The sequence below is a fragment of the Cynara cardunculus genome, unplaced genomic scaffold (assembly GCF_001531365.2).
Source record: "Cynara cardunculus var. scolymus isolate 2C unplaced genomic scaffold, CcrdV1 Un_Scaffold_926, whole genome shotgun sequence".
In the NCBI taxonomy this organism is placed as follows: domain Eukaryota; kingdom Viridiplantae; phylum Streptophyta; class Magnoliopsida; order Asterales; family Asteraceae; genus Cynara; species Cynara cardunculus.
Window position 1 is genome coordinate 25,513 of NW_020200649.1, and position 22,116 is coordinate 47,628.

The 22,116-nt window shown below is 35.2% G+C and overlaps 1 protein-coding gene across 2 annotated transcripts; it reads left to right on the plus strand.

The window, feature by feature from the left end:
* Window positions 1–13,172: 13,172 nt before the first annotated feature.
* Window positions 13,173–20,599, plus strand: LOC112502111 (F-box/FBD/LRR-repeat protein At1g13570-like). Of its 2 annotated transcripts, XM_025105940.1 has the most exons (5): window positions 13,173–13,394; window positions 15,638–15,744; window positions 18,773–19,618; window positions 19,719–19,874; window positions 20,106–20,599. In XM_025105940.1, exons 2-5 carry the CDS (start codon window positions 15,733–15,735, stop codon window positions 20,388–20,390), a joined length of 1,299 nt encoding a protein of 432 aa, XP_024961708.1. In that variant the 5' UTR covers window positions 13,173–13,394; window positions 15,638–15,732; the 3' UTR covers window positions 20,391–20,599. The 2 variants fall into 2 exon arrangements, with proteins under 2 accessions (XP_024961708.1, XP_024961709.1); XM_025105941.1 differs by lacking the exon at window positions 15,638–15,744 and having other exon boundaries at window positions 13,179–13,394.
* The last annotated feature ends 1,517 nt before the right edge of the window (window positions 20,600–22,116 follow it).

The following is a 22,116-nucleotide window of genomic DNA, read 5'->3' on the forward strand; positions in this document are numbered from 1 at the left end:
TTCTGTAGCAAATCATCATAGTAACATCAAAGAGCAAATCATCGAAAGGTTCGTTTGACATCAAAATCAATGACCTCTTTGAAATAGATGCATGGTAAGGAAGGCCATGTAATAAAAAWTAAGCAAGAATCATTGTATGTGACTACATTTATGCATGTGCTCTAGAAGCACAKAAGCATATACATAGAAAATCACACAGACAAGAAAGAGGTCTTCTTCCCTAAATTGTGCGTATACATTCCCCACCTTTATATACGGAATAAACTTCATTGTACAGTCATTTTAAATAGCAAACAATCAACCAATTTGAAATGTAAAAACAAATATACCATATGGTCAATCATTATTTATGTTATTGCTTGCATGTTGTAGGCAATTGTGCTTGATCAGGGACTTGAGGCTGATCTTCTACCTTCGACAACGGTTGATTTCTCTAATAAAGGTAGTCTTTCTGTCCTTATGTTATTTTTATCTCACGTTGCATTTTGCCTATAGTTTTTTTTTGTGCATTGCTTTAGAACTCTCTTTTTAGATTAATTCTTAAGATCTGACCAATTGCCTATACGAAGAGTAGATGTTACTAGGCAGAAACGCATTCCCCTAATATCGCACTAAACTACCTATACTCACAAAGCTGTTAGCATGTAAGTTCTGATTTGTAACCATATTATTTAACCCATATGTCTGCTGTAATGCACACAACACCCCTGTGCCTGCTATAATGCACACAGAGATCTAAAAAGCCAGTGCATGAGATGTATCCAAAGTTGGGATTTTGACTTCTAATTTAGATAGTCTCTTAAATGTTGAAAATAAACAATTAAATCTACACATGGTTTCTTAAACTATTATCTTTAACTTTTTTAAGTTAGAGAAATGGTTGAATATTCATGGACAAATGACATTTTAGAAATCTTTCTCAAACAGAAATGGTATGTCTCCAAAGYTGGGATTATGCCTTCTAATCTAGACAGTCTCTTAAATGCTGAAAACAAACAACTTTACAACATTTTCGAAGTTACCTGATGTTAAAGGTCAACATTTTTTTGGACAAACCTGTTAAAAGGAAGGGCATTCATGACTGATGTACATTGTCTCTTTTGCCTTTTGGACCACATTCAAAGGAAGGACATTCATGACTCATGCAACAAAAGGCTATTTACATGTTGCTATTTAAACGGAAACAGTAACATACATACCCAAAACACATTCATGAAAATTATTAATAATTTTTCGGCCTTCAAAACTGTTTCAAAATTTTTTCTTTTCACTTGAAGATCTTTATTATTCTCAAAATATCAAATCAAACAACCAACCAATTTGAAATGTAAAAACAAATATACCATATAGTCAGTCGTTATTTATGTTATTSCTTGCATGTTGTAGGCAATTGTGCTTGATCAGGGACTTGAGGYTGATCTTCTACATTCGACAACGGYTGATTTCTCTAATAAAGGTAGTCTTTCTGTCCTTATGTGATATATTATTTGTATGACATTTCTAACCATTTTGATKTTACATTTTTAATATGTAAAAATAATTTCTTATTCTTCAGTAACATACATACCCAAAACACATTCATGAAAATTATTAATAATTTTTCGGCCTTCAAAACTGTTTCAGAATTTTTTTCTTTTCACTTGAAGATCTTTATTATTCTCAWAATCTTAGATCAAACAACCAACCAATTTGAAATGTAAAAACAAACATACCATATCGTCAGTCGTTATTTATGTTATTGCTTGCATGTTGTAGGCAATTGTGCTTGATCAAGGACTTGAGGCTGATCTTTTACCTTCGACAACGGCTGATTTCTCTAATAAAGATAGCTTTTATGTCCTTATGTGATATATTATTTATATGACATTTCTAACCATATTTGATTTTACATTTTTAATATGTAAAAATAATTTCTTATTCTTTTAATTATTATTGTATCCGGATGTAATCTTTATTCTTTTAATATGTATTCTATTACTAAAATAATATTAATTAAATATAAATAAAGTTACATATTTATGCAGAAAATRGACTCCTATTGTTGTGTTGAAGTATTTTCATCACTCAATCAGCATCATGTGTGGTGGAATTTGACGACTGTTAGAGTAGAGTTTATTTGGAATGACATCGAAGATAATAGATTATTTTTTATTTTACTTGATAAAAATGTAAGTCAATCATATTCAATCTGATATCAAGTTGTATAAATTATTATTTGTAACTTATATTTGATTAAAAATATTTTACATAATAGAGAGACAAAATGGTAGCAACTATCCCAYGCCGTTTATTGGATTCATATAAAAAAATGAGTTTGGTTGGTGGTGTATTTGCTTTGGATCATTTTCAAGTTGAACAAATGTATTGTGACTGCCTGTCATACCAACGATTCAATTTCGTCCACGATGGATRGATGATTCTTATCAGCAAGAATACAAAGCTTACTCCATTAGCAAGTGATATTGCAAGTGGATTTGCATTCTATTCATTGGTGTCGTCAATTAAAACTGTTGCGGAGGATAAGACCACTAAGAAAATACTTATTGGTACATCTACACTATCAATTAAAATTACAAATTTTATTTTATTTTTTTTGTTAAACCATATTTTTTGTTTATTTTTTTAAGCATATGAATAACATTGTTCAAATATTGTTGGGAAAATCATCGCGGGAGGACGAGTAACATATGTACGTCATAAACAGATATTTCGATTTGGTTCATGTGAAATTTTTCTACAAGATGCAGCGTAAGTATATAAAATTTTCTAAACAACACACACACACACACAACCACACACATATCTATACTTATGTAGTTAACTTATTATTACAAATTTTAAATGCGTTCATTTTATGAACATGGGGTATATAATAAAGATGAATTTAATTGATACTCCACGTACACGTCCTGTGAGGATCGCTCGTGCAATCAAAGATAAATCTATAATATATGCATCYCGACTTAAACTTATCCATAAGAWGTCAAGTACCTTATAAGTTAATTTCTATATATYTTTTCCGTGCACCGTTATTTAAAATTAATGAATCTAATAATTTATATAATTTTCAGTGAATATTTTGAGTTCTACAGAGTTAACCAAGATTGAGTTCGAACCAYAGATGCCAGAAACGGATAACATTAGATTGCTATCATCAAATATAAAAATACGTGGATAATCAAGACTATTATCATGTTTTATTCGTTTTTTGTTATGATATCATTTAGTGATAAACTTTTGGTAATGATATTTGGTATTTGGTTTGATTGCATTTGATGATGATAATGATAATTTTTTTAACATCAAAATAACGAATAATGATAAACGAGAAATTAYATTTTATTCATTTTATGTATTTTTACAGTATAAAATGAGGATGTAGACGATGAAAGTGACAATAGTGTTGTTGCACAAGTTGATCTAGATTTAAAGAAAGGTATGTGTAGTACATAGAAATGGAACTAACTTTATATTATTTATGTCTTTGTGATATACTCATTTATAATATACATTTCACGGAAAATTATATTCTTACAGAAAAACGAAAACAATACAATCGAGACTACTATGCACGACATAAGGATATTAACAAAAGGCGAAAATTAGCTAATGGCGAAGAAAGTAGTCAATCTACAACACATGTCACCAATTTCACTGCAACGGACACCATACCAGTTAGTGCAACACCTGCCACCAATTTAGCTGCAGCGGATACAACACCAGTTAGTGCAATAGTCTCAGCTGAGAGAAATAGTCAATCACATGTCACCAATTTCAATGCAAMGGACACCATACCAGTTAGTGCAACACATGTCTCCAATTTAGCTACAGCGGATACAACACCAGYTAGTGCAGTAGTCCTTGCCGAAAGAATGAGAACTTATAATATAAATTATTATCTACGATGTAAGGAAAAAACATAACAACAAAAAGTGGTAACCCACATACAAGCATTGAAACATTGACAACTACCATAGAGCACAATGAAGTGATGGATGTTACAGGTAAAATCCATATCTTTAATATGTATATTCAAGCATCAATTTTGTATTATYKTAACTTCATATATGATGCARTTTTTTTTTCCAACAGAACATTTATAGTTTTATAAATTATTATTTAATTTACTTTTTACRTAGGTTTAGTTCTTAAATGTTAACCATATTTTTACATTCAAATGTTCTAGATGTAGAAATCTCTACTGAGGTCATTACCAAGCCTCCGCAATTTCAGAATCCCCCTACCGAATGGCCTGTTCTCCCCGGTCGGAATAGGTGGGTTAATTYCTGTCAACTCATCGAACCAAAATGACACCTACGAGGAAGATCCATACAATTATATTTACAGGYGTATACCTAAGGAACATTGCCTTCTGAATGAACAACCTGCATGTACTCATTGCGGAGTAAAACGATTCAAGTTTGAATTTTCTTCCTTCTGCTGCATGAGTGGGAAGACAAAGTTAGCATACTCTCCCATTCCCAAAGAATTATACAATCTCTTCACATCACAATCTGAATTGGGCAAAATGTTTAGGCACAACATGCGTGCATACAACACGAAMTTTTCTTTCACATCGATGGGTGTAACTTTGGATGAGACAATGAATAATATGACATCCGGTGTATATACTTTTCGTGCATATGGAGGAGTATATCATAAAATTGATAAGTTAGTTCCAAGGGATTGACTACCTAGGTATTTACAGTTATATTTTTATGATGCTGAGTCTGAGTTTTCACATAGACTCCAATGGCCCAATCTTGATAGAACTATCATTGACATTTTGATGCGTATTCTTGCTACGAATCCATATGTGAGAACATTTCAAAGCCTTGCAGAATTGGGACCACTCGACAATTATAGAGTCACTTTGAATGCATCGGTGGAACTTGACAAGAGGGTATAYAACCGACCAACTACATCTGAGGTTTGAATAAAAACATTTTCTTTTTTATCTTATAAACACATATGATACATAGTATAGACTATATTAAATAGTCACATTCTTTAGGTTGCTGGTGTTTGGGTTGAAGGCAATGACAACATCACTGCATATAAGAGAACTATTTTTGTATACTGGAGGTCTGACTATAGCCAAGAAATTCAATCTCACCTCGGTTGTTACGATCCATTGTCTTATCCTTTGTTCTTTCCAAAAGGTGAGTCTGGGTGGCATTCTAAAATTACAAGACATGGAGTGCCTATCGGTGAAGTTGTTGATGACAACGAAATCATGGAGGAAAATTATGAAGGTACAAATTCTATCGCATATGTTAATATATTATATGAAGTAACTAATTAGTTTTGAAAAAAATACATATCATTAGTTTAAATGTTTCAAAACATTAACAGAGACTTATGCAAGAAGGGGTAGAAATACTGTAGCTATGYGGGAATACTATTGTTACAAGTTCCAGATCCGTTCAAATGATAATGTGATTCTATTGGGGGAATATTACTACAACAATTCGTGGTAGATACCTACATCAAGATCGAGACTTCACGTTTGCGTTTTTGTGAAATTAACCAAATCAAGATAAGAGCGGATTTATATCAAGGCATTTGTGGATTGCGTTAATGTTGGTGAAGTTCAACCAAGTAGGGTTRGACAATGAGTTGTGTTGCCTGCAAGTTTTATAGGAGGCCCACGTGACATGCAGCGACGATTTTTGGATGCTATGGCTTTAGTTCAAGATGACAGGAAACCCGATATATTCCTTACAATGACSTGTAATCCAAAATGGCCAGAAATCCTTAAAGAGCTATTGCCCGGTCAAACTGCACAAGATCGACCAGACCTTGTTGCAAGAATTTTTCGTATCAAATTTGAGGATCTCAAGGACCAACTCTTCCAGAAGAAGATCCTCGACACTGTCAGGGCATATGTTTATGTCATCGAGTTTCAGAAGCGTGGATTGTTGCGTGCAYATTTCCTCATGATAGTGAGACCTGATGACAAAATGACCAATCYAGATTATTACGACAAGATCGTATGTGCTGAAATTCCTGACCCAACAAAATATCYTGAAATGCACCAGTTGGTTGTCCAACACATGATGCATGGTCCTTGCGGTCATTTACGACCGTCCAGTCCTTGCATGCAAGGTGAGTCGAAAATCTGTCGTTTTAGATATCCTAGATAATTCAAYGATAAGACATCACAGGCTGAGAACTCATATCYGTTATACCGGAGGATAAATATTGGAAGAGATGTGAATGTACGAGATAATACACTGGATAATAGATGGGTTTTCCCGTATAACCCAAAATTGTTAATGATGTTCAAGTGACAACTGTCATATTAATGTTGAGGCTTGCTCAAGTATAAYATCTGTGAAAAATCTCTTCAAATATATTTACAAGGGTCATGATAAACAAGTTATGCATATAGATCTAGACGAAGGATARAGTGTTATTAATGAGATTAAAAGGTTTCAAGATGCGCGTTATGTCCCCCCCCCCTGGAGGCAATGTGGTAGATTTTTAGCTTTGCCCTTTCTTAAATTCAATCTTATGTGATGGCTTTGCAAATCCATCTCCCTAATAAGCAGATGGTTAGGTTCAGAGATGATGATATAATGACATATATTGTTGCTAGAGAGAGTGGTAAACGAACAATGTTGACTGCATTTTTCGACAGAAATAAAGAARACGAGAGTGCAAAACAACATTTATATAAAGACTTTCCAAAAMATTACACATGGAATGCGAGCGCACGTCATTGGAATCAGAGAAAACAAGGATAAATGATAGGACAATTGATTTATGCTAATCCCGCCGAAAGAGAGCGGTACTACCTACGCCTGCTTTTATCTCATATTAGTGGGCCTACATCTTTTAAAGATCTATTCACAGTCAATGGCATATTGTACCCGACATTCTGGAAAGCAGCACTTGAGAGAGGCTTAATAGAGACAGACGATAACTTATCACAAAGTCTTGCAGAGGCTTCTTTATTTCAATTTTCCAAAGCTCTAAGGAGGCTATTAGCGACAATATTAATTTATTGTGAGCCAGGAGATGTTCGCAAGTTGTGGTATCAGCATTACGATTCACTTTYAGAATATTATAGACGACAATGCGAAAGTGTTGACCGAGCTCAGAATATGGTCCTAACTGACATCACAAGCTTTCTACAATCTATGGGTAAAAATGTTGATGATTTCGATTTTCCCAAGATAAATGTAGATACCAACTTACAATTTGGAAGTTTTCGTGAGGTACAAGAGGAATACTCCATAGTTGTGGAAGACGAACATTTACGTGCCCAAGAATCCCTTAATTTCGAGCAAGAATACGCATACGATGAGATCATGAAGCACGTAGACGATGATCGTTCAGGAGTGTTCTTCATAGATGGTCTAGGGGGACTTCAAAAACGTATTTGTACAAAGCATTGCTTGCCAACATTCATTCTCGTGGTCTCATTGCTCTTGTCACTGCTTCTTCAGGTGTTGCAGCTAATAATATGCCTGGGGGAGAACAACTCACTCCCGATTTAAAATTCCCCTTAATCTTGATAACAACTCGATGTGCAACATAAAAAAAAGCGAGACTGCTTAATTGCTACGGGATGCAAAAATAATCATTTGGGACGAAGCGTCAATGGCTAAGAGGCAGGCGGTGGAGGTGCTTGATCGAACAATGCAAGACATCACAGGGATGACACTACCATTCGGTGGAAAAATAATAATTATGGGAGGTGATTTTGGACAGGTCTTACCGGTCGTGAGACGTGTAACCTGAGCATAGATTGTAGATTCAAGCCTACGAATGTCACCTCTTTGRTCTTCAATTAAAAAAATACGTTTAACTCTCAATATGAGAGCACGAAGTGATCCATGGTTTCAGATTTTCTATTACGAGTGGGTGTTGGAGATGAAGAAATGATGGAAGAAAGCTTTATACGTATTCCCTATGACATGGTCATTGCCTATACTGATAAAGATAAATCAAAGCATGATTTGATTGACGCAATATTTTCATCTCTGCAAATCAACGGAGCAGATTCAAACTATATTATTTCGAGGGCGATATTATCAACAAAAATGAAAATGTCGAYGAGATTAATGATCAGTTGRTTGATAGATTCTGCGGCGATAAAAAAGTTTACTAYAGTTTCGATGAAGCAGAAGATGACAAAAATAACTTCTATCCAATGGAGTTCTTAAACTCGCTGACTGTCAGTGGTTTGCCCCCGCATTACCTCCGGCTCAAAATTGGATGCCCAATAATACTGTTGCGAAATATCGATCCCTCTAATGGCTTATGTAATGGCACCAGATTGATTTGTAGAGGTTTTCAACAAAACGTAATCGATGCAGAAATAGCTGTTGGTCAGCATGCTAGAAAGAGAGTATTTTTGCCGAGAATTCCTCTTTGTCCATCTGAAGATAACATGTTCYCGTTCAAATTGAAGAGAACAGTTTCCAGTCCGGCTTAACTTTTCTATGACAATCAATAAAGCTCAAGGACAGACCATTCCTAACGTAAGTGTGTATCTACCAGAATCAGTATTCTCTCACGGACAACTTTATGTGGCGTTATCAAGAGGGACATCACGTGAAAAATACAAAGGTATTAGTAAAGTCTGCCAAAAATTTCAATCGTGACGGAGGCTACACATCAAATGTGGTGTATCAAGAAGTTTTACGCGATTAATAAGGTACAAACAAGTACTTATTATTACACATTTTTTTACAACTACGYTTGGTACGTATCTATTATAATCATACGACATTTCTTACAGGGTATATGTGCATATGGATGCTTCAAGTGGTATCTTCTCATACTCTGAATATGTCGATTTATATTATTTTAGATGATTATATCCCCGTTTTGTTTAAACTTGATTTTTGGTTTTTTTTTTTTTGTTAATCATGAGTTGCATTAAGTGAAAATCATTATTAAACAATCTAAGAATAGCAATTGATGTGTGTTTGGAAATCCGTTAATCGTGCAATTCTTTTTTCAAATCTTCGCTCAATCAACCGTAATAAAATTTGAAGTTTATAATGATCATAAACGTCATACCTTCAATTTACAAAAAACATTCACATCCCGCCGCATTGCGCGGGTATCCAACTAGTGTATATATATATATATATATATATATAAACCATTGTGTCAAATACGAACAAAAATTGACATATATATGAACTTGGATTGCATAGCATTTATGAACATAATAAGAATCGCTACTACACCAAGGAAAATAAACAAAAAAAAAGGTATGAACACAATATGAACAGCTTGTGAACAATAGTTCCTTCATTATGAACACATTCATGAGCGAGCCAATGTTGAGATATGCAGCTAGTGTATATATGAACACAATATGAACACTTTTGAACAATTGTTCCTTTATTATGAGCACATTCAGGAGTGAGACAATGTTGAGATATGCAACTAGTGTACATATAAACACAACATGAACAACTTGTGAACAATAGTTCCTTCATTATGAACAATCGTATCCATAATAGCTTGAACAATATCGATTTATTACCGGGTCTCTTCTACCAATCACAAATTCCAAAACATTATAGATAGAAAAATCAATATTATAAAAAAAAGATAAGATCAATAATAAACTAACAAAAATTATAAATTCAATATTAGATGTCTTCATTCATGTCTCTACTAAAACATATATGAGCACACCTGAACGTATATGAACACTAGTTGCAGTCTATGGCAGTCAAKCATCACAAGCAGCTGATGGAGCCGAATGGTTATCAGAACTGGATTGCGTAACAAATTAAGTTGATGATGAACTCATCCATTTGAACATATGAATTRGGCTCGTAGTAATAATTAAAGAAAAARCTACCAACACAATATGAACTATAAAAAACACAAAAACGTCATAATCAACATAATTTCGATTAACACGAATACAATAATATATTAATCCATTACCAATACAAACGCTTTGATTATTGTCTTCATTTCCGGAACTCGAAATCCAATTGTCATTGTAAACCATTTTAATATTCTCATTGTTGTCGAGTTGTTTTCCAATGAGTTTATCCATATTAGCTTGAACRATATCGAAAACTTTACTATCRGATCTTCTTTAACAATCACAAATTCAAGAACATTATAAAATAGATAAATCAATATTACAGAAAAACAAGATCAATAGTAAATCAACAACAATTACGTGATTTTTTGATTTTGTAACTCTCAATTAATGATATGGGAGTTACATACAAACTAAAATTACATATTTACCTTTGTCATTAAACTATGAGATAAATATGAACCTAGATAAAAGATGGATTTTTATTGGTTGAGCTTGATTAACAAAGTTAACACAATAATCTTGGTTATATATTATAAGACCCGAGTGTTAAAAACTTACTCATTAACTTACCCGTACCATAGTTATAATAACGATAAATAATTACCCGAATCCTTCCTAAAGGTATAAGTTTTGTCTGTTTTTATTAGGGTGTTTATGTTGGGGTTATTGAGATTAGTTTATAATTGYCTTTTTGTCTAAGTTTACGGATTGATGTTGTTACAATTATGATACCTCTCATTTTTAGAATGCTAGAATTTGTTAAAATTGTTGTACAAATGAAAAAGGTAAAATATGGAATCAATATGGTTAGATTTGGTGATATAATTGAYCGCACACCAATTGTTCGATTAAATGCCTAAGAGAATAAAATTGCATGATTAAGCTTAGGATAATGATTATTTARCTTTGTTTTAGTGTTTATATGTTCAGGTATGTTTAGAGGATTCAAATATAGCAWATCATGGAATTTGGATCATAAAAGTTAGTTGAGAAATTGTGAAATCGAATTTTACCGACARTGCAGCTCCCRTACTTTGACAGTGTATAACTAACAAAAGATAAGTAGGAATAAGCTCRTATTTCGCAGTTAGAAATCCTTAACTGTATAATGCAAATTTCATGAAGGGTCAAAAAGCTAGTTATGAATCTAAGTGACTTGAAACAATGTGTTTTCGGGGCTATTTGCACTSTATTCGGGATTAATCTGTTGTTTGTAAAATTCGTATAAAATACATGGATAATCCAAATGAGGTGATTCTAAAACTGATAGATTCATTGTTGTTTCCTCCCGCCGTGTACAARATAAATTTTGTGGGCCGACTTCCCCAGAGCCTCCGGTAGCACAGCCGAGACAAAGAATTTAGAAATATCATATACTATATTACAACTTTCATTTAGATGGTATCTTCTGTATTGACYTCTAAGTGGGGTAAAAATGCTTTCGAAAATKAGGGATAAAAGCTGTTAAAAGCCSAGAACGGAATTATATAAAGCTAATTTTTGTGTTTGATTTCTTAATGCATATCCAGCTGTCCTATTTGAAGTTTAAGTTGTCTATAAACATATAGGACCAAAGTAACTTATTAGTAGAATTAGGATATGATTTTACATCGTCTAAATAATAACTGATTTATGCATTCGTTAGGCACGCGAGCAAGTCGAATCTTATCGTGAATCCCGTTTGATTGTGATTTATTTCTCTATTTTGCCTAAGATATGGATTTAACTTTCTTTGACTCTTGGGCAGCTAGTTGTTAGTTGACGTAACGGTGGTTCACCGCTTGGTAATTGATCACCTAAAAGTGGTCAACAAAATATGTATTTATGAATAAATCGTTGAACCTTTATTTTTAACAATTGAGTTTAGTCTATTGATTCTCATATTTGAAGTAGTTTTGAGTTTTATGAAGTATATTGAAACTTGATGTTTTATGAAAGTCATCCGGGTAGTGACACATGTTTAGTTTTATTGGTTTTCAACATCATCCAATTGATGAGCACATTAGTTGGGATGCCTTCTATGGCGACTTTATAGTCATGACGTTCTGCAAGTGAACTCGAGTCACAGGGTTAGGCCCAATAGTGGCTTACGTGAACCCACCTTGTGGACTATGCCGATTTTATTAGCTTCAGRGCRGATGGATCGATCCTAGGATTATCCCACCATGTGACCATGGTTAAATTCATAGGGAACTCGGGGTGTGTGCCCGCATACCGGCCAGATAGTTCGTGTGGTTTGGCCACCCCACGAACACTACATGAATTGACGGATTTTGTTTATATTATGTTTGAAATGAGAATTRTGAAACGTCTTGATTTTTCTATTAATTCAGTTTAATAGAATTGTAAGTTTTTCGCTTTATTATCGGTGTTATTTATTATTATTTCAAATTTATATTATAATTTGTTCACTGAGCCCCGTGTTCAATCGTGTTCTTGTTTTATGACACGACAGGTTCCAAATGATATTAATAGGAACTCGACTTGAGATCGAGCGTTTGACTTTTGGAGTTTGTAAACTCGTTTGTAGATGTTATATTCTWAGATTATAAATAGTTGTTAGAATGTAATTTTTTGGGTTGTAAAGCATGCTTTAAAAGTCAATCTATGCTTGGAGTTTATTAGTAAATCTGTAATGTTTGTGTTTTTGAATTAARTCTCATTAGTGACATCGTCCGTTCCTGACCACGTGGACGAGGAATGTGACATATACATATACATATACATATACGTTTCAGTATTAGTAATTGATTCAATGATAATTTATTATAATTTTGATTTTAATTTTTAAAAAATTACCTTTAATTTATTATAATTTTGATTTTAATTTTTAAAAAATTACTTTTTTTTTTTAACTAAATGGGTATCCAACGAGAATTCCTTTCCCGCACCTGTCAGGGATTAATAGGGACAGGGTCAGAAACRGGAGCATAAATGGGGGTTAGGAAATGGGATGTATTAGAGCATTTTCAACAACTTCTAAAAATGGAGAAAATAAGTATTTTGAGTCAATATTTTGTTTCAACTGATTTTCTAAAACCACCTCAAAATGGAGAAAGCAAGAGAGAACAATTTTTTTCTCCAAATATAAAGAACAACAAAAAAAATGATTACTATTTAAGACCATCAATAAGAAATTTTAAAAATAAATATTAAAAAAAGAAATAATATTTTAATAAATAAATGAAATATTTTAATATTATAATTAATATTAAAAAATTTAAAATAAAGAATTATATCGGAGATAATGCGATTTTTTTTTTTCAGAGTGTTTGATTTTTATATTTCCATTTTAAAGAAATTTTGGGGAATCTGGATGTTAAATACCTGCTCCAAACCCACAATTAGTAAAGAAAAAACATGAGGCGCTTGTAGGTTCCGCTGTGATTATGAACCCACATCAGCGAGTGACCAAATTGAGATAAAGCTCTCACACTGGATACGAAGCTTCCATTTCTGTCTCCTTGAGGTTAGGGCTTTTATCACACCCCACTGACGCTCGACGGCCGTCTTTTCTCCAAATTGTGGCATAATGTGTGACCAAGTCTCCCCTGCCTAATCGGTTACCCTAAGCAATCACATGGTAAATTACATTATGTCAGATGTTCTTGATCAATTGTTGCTGTGAAAATTTCAATCTCTGTTCTTGTTTATGTGGATATATTATGTTTGTTCATCACTAATCTGAATCGCTTTAATCACCTTGATTTTGTTTTACTTTTCATTTTGTGTTTGATTCATAATCGGGAGTCGGGACATCAGTTCTTGTAGKTTTTTTTTCACATGAGAGGATACTATCGGTCGATCAGGGAACTGATCTGCTTCAATTGATATCATCTGTTCGTTTTAGGGTTTGCGACTTCGGGTCGGAAGCACAATTTGGTTGTTCAGTTTTACCAAATGAAAGAAATGAGGCTACGGCCTTTTCGTACTGCTGGATGCATGGTTTAACATAGTATTTGTTCCATGTCGCTAGATTGTCAGATTACATATACGTATGTATGTGGTTTGGGCATTCTCCCTCCTTTGAGCTAGCATTTGGAGGTGAGTTATAGCCAAGCCCATTTATCCTGGTATTAGAGGGGGCTTTTGCAGGCAACGTGGGGAATGCATATATTTGTTTGTTTGGGCCACGGTTCTCATGCTAAGCATGAGGGATTTGTCGCACATCACCAAGTTGTCAAGTTACACACATGTATAAATGTGGTGCGACCACCCTCCTCCTTTGAGCTAACTTTTGGGATGGAGCTCTTCCCAAGGCCTTTATGACGCAGACCGTTTTGAATTCGGTATTATTTGGCACACCAAAGTGAGCGTAGAAGCAACCCCTTTGAGCAACTTTGTGGAGAACACAGGTTGGATAATAAGAGTTCAAAACCAAATAARAGCATCATCTGCACATATTAAGAAAAAAGGTTAGGTTACATGCCTGAAAGAACTTCAAATTTGATATATTGCCAGAGGTCCTTCCTCTTTCCCAAGTTTAGATTTGATTGATTTTGTATTCCCTTATTGTTTATGTTCTGTATAGTTGTCGTTTTGTACTCCAGTTTATCTGCGCACTTCTTACGGAGAGAATGTGAGATGAGAAGCAGATAAGAAATTGGAGAAAGGCAATGACGCACAAGAACATTTACGGTTACAATTGGTAAGAACAAGGTTTTAAAAAGCGGAATCAGGCCTCAAGGCATTTTCCTATTTCCCTCGGTGAGGCGAGGTGTACCTCGAGGCCGTCCGAGGCGTAAGCCGTGAAGAGGAAATGTGTATATATATACATACATATGTGTGTATAATACAATATTTATACAATATATATATACACACTAAATATATACAAAGTGGGAGACTGGAGAAGAAATAATATATATATATATATATATATACCTTCAAAGTGGGAAATAAAGTTCACAATTGTGATGCTCTCCAAATTGGGAGACTGGCGACATTGGAGAAGGCAAATCAAAACTACAAGAGCAGGAAAATCGGAGAATACAAGCAAAAGAATGTGCTTATTTCATATAAAGTAAAACCAGTTGGTCAATTTTTAAACCCTGATTTCTAACCCGCCTCAGCACCTCCTCAGTCTCGCCTCACTGCCTCAAGGCGTGCCTCAGTGGGTCGAGGCATACAACCCAACTAACCCACGGTTTCGCTATCATATGGACTCTCTAAATGGTTTAATTTCGTGTAATCACATGAAGGTTAATTGAGGAGTTTCGCAATTATAACATATGTAATACATTACATAGGGGCTGTTGACTTTTTTTCTATCAAGCCCAGTAGGGGCTAAGTTGTCTGTCTGGATCGGGAGACCGATGGGTTAGAGGGAGCAAAGAGAGGGGCTTGGATTATTTCTGTGGCGTTTCTGGTAATTAGTTTGTTTGAGGTGGCTTAATGATGACAAGTGAGGGGTCCTGGCTTATTCGATGCGAGGCCATTTTGGCTTAATGATGAAGCTGTAAAGAAACACTCCTGTATGGCTGAGAATAAAGAAATACAAGTGCATGCTTTCCAAAGATAAATCATAAGAACTAAAATACATGTACATGGCATGTTTCCTTTTAAGTTATTATTGATTRGAAACACTATAGGACAAAATATTTAAAAACGTTATGAATTAATTCCCTTTTGAAATTCCTTTACATTAGGATTGCAATTTAATTTTATGTAACTATAATGTTTTCTTCAGCTGGCATATCATTTCTAATTTCATGGTTAATGATCCCTCCCACATGTATACCTTGTTACCTCATAGAGAAGGTTCTTTCTTTATTTGAATATCCTGAGTGCTCTATGCACTGCTAATTACATTTTTTACTCCTGTAGATCTGAGTTTGGCTTGTGGAAAATGACTGAAACTAGGTCATGATGATTCTACAATCTGCTTGCAACTGCACAATTCACTTCAGTCGTATCCCYTCATGAGTAGGATGGTAAGTTGCGTCTGTGCGAACCTTAATCTTCCTATCTACTGTATATGTGAAACGGGCTCTTTTGATCCTACATTTTTTACACTGAAATTTGTTTCAACACTAGAAGTAGAATCCAAGTAGGCATACAAACAGAGCAAAATATTCTTGCTTCCTATGCATAACTACAAAATATTCTTGCTTCCTATGCATAACTACAAAATATCCTCCTATTAGACTTAACATCCCTGCGAGCAAATCATAGCTATCCTCCCTCCTATCTTCTTGACAATCGGAGTTCRGTGAGCTTGCTTGAAGCTCTGTCAAAGAAGCCCTAGAGTTTGATCCGGACAAAACTAGTGAGTGTCGCCTTCTCGAAGCAAAGTCTTGGTAGGGTTCCTTCTTTCTCTTTTGTTCCATGACCGACGAATTTAGGATGAGACAGATTAGGGGAGAAGAAAGACAAGAAAGARGAGACTCTCGTGGGTTCATAATCTGCATAGGTTTTCTTTCTGTTTTTCCTAAGTAGATAAGTATTTGCTCTCCGTGCACAGTTGCTAACTTTACATAGGTTTACGTGGTAAATGAATTTTTCATACACATTTAACAACCCAGCAAAGCAGTAAATATTTTAAAATCAGCTTCTTTACCTTTCATCATCACTCTATTGATTTTCTGCTTCTTAGTCTGATAATTATATATTCATCWCTCACCAGTCCACAACAACATCAACGTTCCATCTATTTAAAAATAACATGTTCATTTAGAGTCACTTTCAAGTTTTCGTGTAACTGTGATTGAAGAACAATAGAACAGCATTTATGTAGATCTAATTATATGCAAATTCACTTTGTTATGGTGATTCAATTTCTATTTGTGTGATTAGTGATGGTTACGCAAATAAACGTCGGTGTGGGTCATAACAACTGATCATGAAACCTTGCATGCTGATACCAATTTCACCACTGTTGCCTCGACCTCTGCCTGATATAATGTGATTTTTTTTAGAAATCCCAACATATCTGTGTAGATAGAGAAAAATGGGAGATGGTAAAGAGGGAAGAGAGACCTGCATGTGCTGTTGGATGAGATACAAAATGGATAGAACAAGAAGTGAAGTATGTTAGTCTGTTAGTGGATGAGAGACAGAAGGGGGAGGAGGACAAAAGTTTTCTAGAGAGAGGAGAACCAAGAAAGAGGAGGCTTTTATTTCTGATCGTGTTTGAGCTGGCAAAAAACCCTGCTTGGAACGTCTGAAAAAACAGTATGCGACGGTTTTGTAAAACCACATTAAAGGAACCTTTTGTGCATATCAATCAAGGGCTTTTTGGTCATTTTATTTGCCTTGTTTCTACACGAATAATAAAAGCCTGGATAGGATGTCTATTGATGCCAAAATTTGATGGTGCAAAGTATGTTTGATTGAAAAGAAGCCTCATAATACATCAGCTACGAAGGGGCTTGTGTGTATCATATCATTGATAACCCTTCTGCAGTTTATACATACTCCACTGCCTTTTTGCTTTTTGTTTTTTTGTCTCAACCAAAACTGCATGTCAAATTTTGTGCATGATGAGTCACAAGTCTGATCTTTCTCCTTACCCTTTGTGGGTGCACCATCCTAATACTATCACAAAGGATGAACCTACGATGCCCTAACCATGTGAAGGCCAACAACGGGCAAGTGTCACAAGGACCTCCCAGTTAACCCTTGTCCGAATCCAGTTAACCAGAAGCAACAACCACATCCAAACTGATTGATCACTTCCACTCAAAAGAGAACTACAAAAGACAAGGAAGATAAATAGCCATGTACAAGACCCTTGCCTCTGAAAAGCTGAAGTCAATGGATAACAAAGTTACAGGTTAACGGATGCAAACCCTAGAGAACCTTGAGGGACTAGGCGCGTTATTGATATGATGGTGAGGAGTTGGTAAAGGAGGAGCTTTAGTTAATGCTGAAAAGGTGAAACTAGCAAGCGGAAAAATGAATTGAACTCTAGAATTTTGAATTTCAGATTCCTCTGTGATGAAAACCGTGCGACCACCCTGCTTGGCTGCTTCTACCATCGCCTGCCAGCACTGTGTCGGGTCCTCTGCGCTTGCYCTTTCTGAACCGCTCATTGATGGCCATTTCACTTCGTCTTGTTGCAATGCATGACCATTCACGCTGTCGGTTTTATTGGAGGTTCAATGGCTCCTTTTCTGTCTCCAAGAGGAGTCTCCCTTGGTTGCCAGATATCACCAATGCTTCACAAAGAGTAATTTTGTTTTTCTCCATGATCTGGCCTAAATATTCGTCCTATTTCCAGATTTGACTGGCTTTAGTGTTATCCTGTTTCGTGATCACGACCTTCGTCAGAGACATCAATCTGCATCTCTGCTACTGCTACAAAGATTTGAACTCATCATTGCCACTCCTAGGTTACTGAACTACTYTTAGGAAGCATATGAGTGAATATATCAATGTATAAATGTTCTATAATGCTCTTTCTGTTGCTCATTAGGTGCAAGTAAAACATATATATGACCTCTCTTCTTTTTTCTTTCATAATCAGACCTCAAAAAACTGATGTTCCTGTAATTGGGTCATGGATTTGTGTTGTGTACCTTTCCATTACCATTCCATATTGAAATCAGATTCACCAATGTCATTAATGACTCCAAAACCCAAGTGATGATAAACGGCACTCAAGCACTTCAGCACCATGTGGACCTTGGCAATTTCACTATATCAGTCTTCGTTTGTGACAAATTAGCTAATAACGTACACATGCATCCAGGTAAGTGGTGAACAAATTTTGCTGGCAAAAGATTATAAATTCATGGGGTGTACTACTGTACTTCTGCGGGCACACATAAATTTGTGCACCCTGTAATTGTTAGTTCACCAGCAAATGCATGCATTCATGATCCCCCATGTGTATTTGATGATGGCGGTGTCATCCTGAAATGTTTCACATTGAATTTTGTATGGTTAGTACATCTTTATGCTATGTGTTTATTTTGCAGCTTATAGCATCAGGATAACCTATCTATCATGTTTTTTCAGAAGCAAAGAGAACAACCCAAAGTCCCTTGCCAAATGGAAATGGAGGTTGATAGAATCAGCAACTTACCAGGGCATATTGTCGACAAAMTTTTGTCCCTTTTAACACTAAGGGATGCAGTAAGGACTAGCATATTGTCAAGTAAGTGGAGATACAAGTGGCTGAACCTTACAAGTCTTGTGTTTGATAATCAATCTGTGCTAGTATCTTCCCAAGACCCAACAATCATTAAAAATAAGATGGTTAAGATTGTTGATCATGTCCTCTTACTTCATAACGGTCTGATTMACAAGTTCAAGCTTTCTCACCGAGACCTCCAAGGTGTTTGTGACATCGATCGATGGATTCTCTTTCTTTCACGAGGGTCTGTTAAAGAATTTATCCTTGAGATATGGAAGGGTCAACGCTACAAGCTACCTTCTTCGTTGTATTTGTGCGACAAGTTATCTCATTTAGAGCTATTTAACTGTTTGTTAAAACCTCCTTCAGCTTTCAATGGATTTAAGATCTTAACCAGCCTTGATCTTCAACACATTACAATGGACCAAGATGTTTTTGAGGATCTGATATACAGGTGCCCATTACTCGAGAGGTTAACATTGATGAACTTTGAGGGATTTGCCCATCTCAAGATTCATGCTCCAAAACTTACTTTCTTCGACATTGGAGGTGTCTTTGAAGATGTCAATTTCGAGAACACCTTCCATCTCTCTACTGTTTCCATTGGGTTGTATGTCAATGTTGGCAATGATCACGAGCCTACTATTGGAACTACGAGMAAGTTGATCAAGTTTTTTGCTTCTTTGCCAAGTATTCAAAGACTCGAGGTTCAAAGTTTCTTTTTAAAGGTAAAAGTCATTAAACTCTCTGTTTCCTTCATTCAGCTGGACAGAGGATGCAGGCCAACAAATTACAATATTAATCTAGTATTTCCTTGTCTGTTTCTAGTTTCTAGCAGTTGATATGGTGCCAAGGAGGTTGCCTACTCCGTGTATGGAACTGAATTATCTGTCACTACGTGTAAATTTCAATGACATGGACGAGTGTCTGGCWGCTCTTTGCATTCTTAGGAGTTCACCCAACCTTCTGGAGCTAGAAATGTTGGTGAGTTTCTTGTACATTTCTGAGCTTTGAACCAGTGCCTTTGCCATAGCTACTAATCTCTCTTAACTTTTTGTAAAATTTTGTTTTACAAGCCTGGTTTTTTTATGGAAACAGCCTCTCTACCCTTTGGGGTAGTGAAAAGGTCTGCAAATATCTTATATCTGCTTGGAATTTACTGTGTTTGGTTTGGTTTAGAAATTTCTCTCTAAAATTGTTGAACCAATTGTGTAGGCACGACCAGACGAACAGCCTGGTCCAAGAGCAGTTACGAAGAACTTGATGGAAGAAGACTACCAGAATTGCTTTTTTAACCAGCTACGGTTTGTGAAAATTGCTGGGATTTTTGGGGTTCCGAGAGAGCTGAATTTTATCAACTTTTTGCTTGGGAATTCGCCAATACTGGAGAGGATGACTGTTAAGCCTGCTTCTCAAGAGGGTGGGTGGGAGTTGATGAAAGAATTGCTRCGGTTCAGACGAGCTTCTGTACATGCCGAAATCATTTATCTGGATCCATAATTCATCAAAGTACAGCGCTGTTTGATGCTTCTTAATTGTATTATAAGTATGTTGGGTGAAACAACCAGTTTGTGTAGTCCTTTTAACCTAAAGGGTTTGGCAGAGAACAGGTGTGGCTCTGAAAGATGCTGATGGAATGACTCATGGGGTCTTTTATATGCTAAACAACACTGAGCTCTGATTCTAATAATAATCAGCTTTAAAAATAAGTGTGTATGTATTTTTATTTTGGTTTATACCCGTATATGTCCACTTTAAATTATGGGATAGAAACTTTTATTAGAAAGGCTAAAATTGTCCTGTCCTTTAATTATACATTTTTAAAAGTGTATTATTTATTCTGAACAATAGGAATTAGGTTGCACGCAAATCGAGTTTTGATAAAATCATTCTTGAATATGAGAAAAATAAAATGACAAAAGTCAATTTTTATCAATATATGAAAGATTTAATAGTTTTGTAATTTTAATATTGTTTTAAAARGATTTAATGTCATTTCTTTCTTTTCCTCCCACATCCAAGAGGAAGGTTTTAGAAAGAAACTTATCAATACTTTCCTTCCCCTTCCTTTCCTTTCTCTCTTAAAAAAAGTGTTGAAAAAATGAGTTTTTTTTTTACTTTCCTCCGTTTTTCCTCTTTTTCATTTCCTTTCGTTGATAAAAAAAGGTTTTGAGAACGTAATATTAAAGTTTCTATGATCTTACTCTCTACATTTGAGTTAATGTAGGGAACATAAWGCATAAAAACTAGTGTGAGAAGCATAATAATACATTGTTACTCCAATCATGCTCCATATATTAACATACACAAAGAGCAAATACACGCACAYGTTCGCACACACACATACATACATACATGCCCACATACATATATATCTATACTACATATATAAGCATTTAAGACAAAGTCTTAAATACAACTCTTTAAACACAAGTTACAACTATTTTATGCATGATTTTCAAAAAACTCTTAAAGACAAGTCACAAAGCACAATGTACAAGTGTTTTATGCATTGAGTTTAACCTTGTTTTTCTCTCTTCCTTTTCCAGAGACAATCTCTTCCGCCAAAAATGGGTAAGGTCAAAATGGGCTTTTTTCTGTTCTTATTCCTTTTCCAGCTTCCTCCTCTTTTCTAGCTTCCTCCTCTGTGCCTTCTTCCTTTTCATGATTCCTCCTCTGYGCCTTCTTCCCAATTAGTAAGGTCAGCCCTTTGCTTTCTTCAATTGCTGCAGCCTTTGCAGAAATAGCCGGCTCCCAAGACAATCTCATATGTGCATATAACCAGAAGTTTGAGGCTTTGATTTCTCCACARGTTCTTCAAAAYCCTAGCAATTTCTTTGAGGTATTGATTTGGTTTACATGTTCTTCAAAACTCAGGTTCTTAATGTTGTTTTTGATTTCGTTTTTGGATTTCATTTCTGGGTCTGTTTCCATTTCATCTTATTTGCAGCTGAGTTTTCAATATTGGATGATTTCRTTTATGTGTCCATTTCATCTTATACACACACACACACACACATCTGGCCACAAACAAAAAAAGTAAGATTAGAATTGGTGATTTGAGCCCTCCACAATCCTGAGGGGTAATTCTTCTTCTCTGAAGAATTAACTAGCAKGCGACATCAGGTTGATGCTAAGCATTTTGCTCAAGAAGTTGGCCTTGTTGACAATCTCTGTTTGTTTGTTAAAAGCTTTTCTAAAAAGGCTGCAACTATTGTGGAAGATC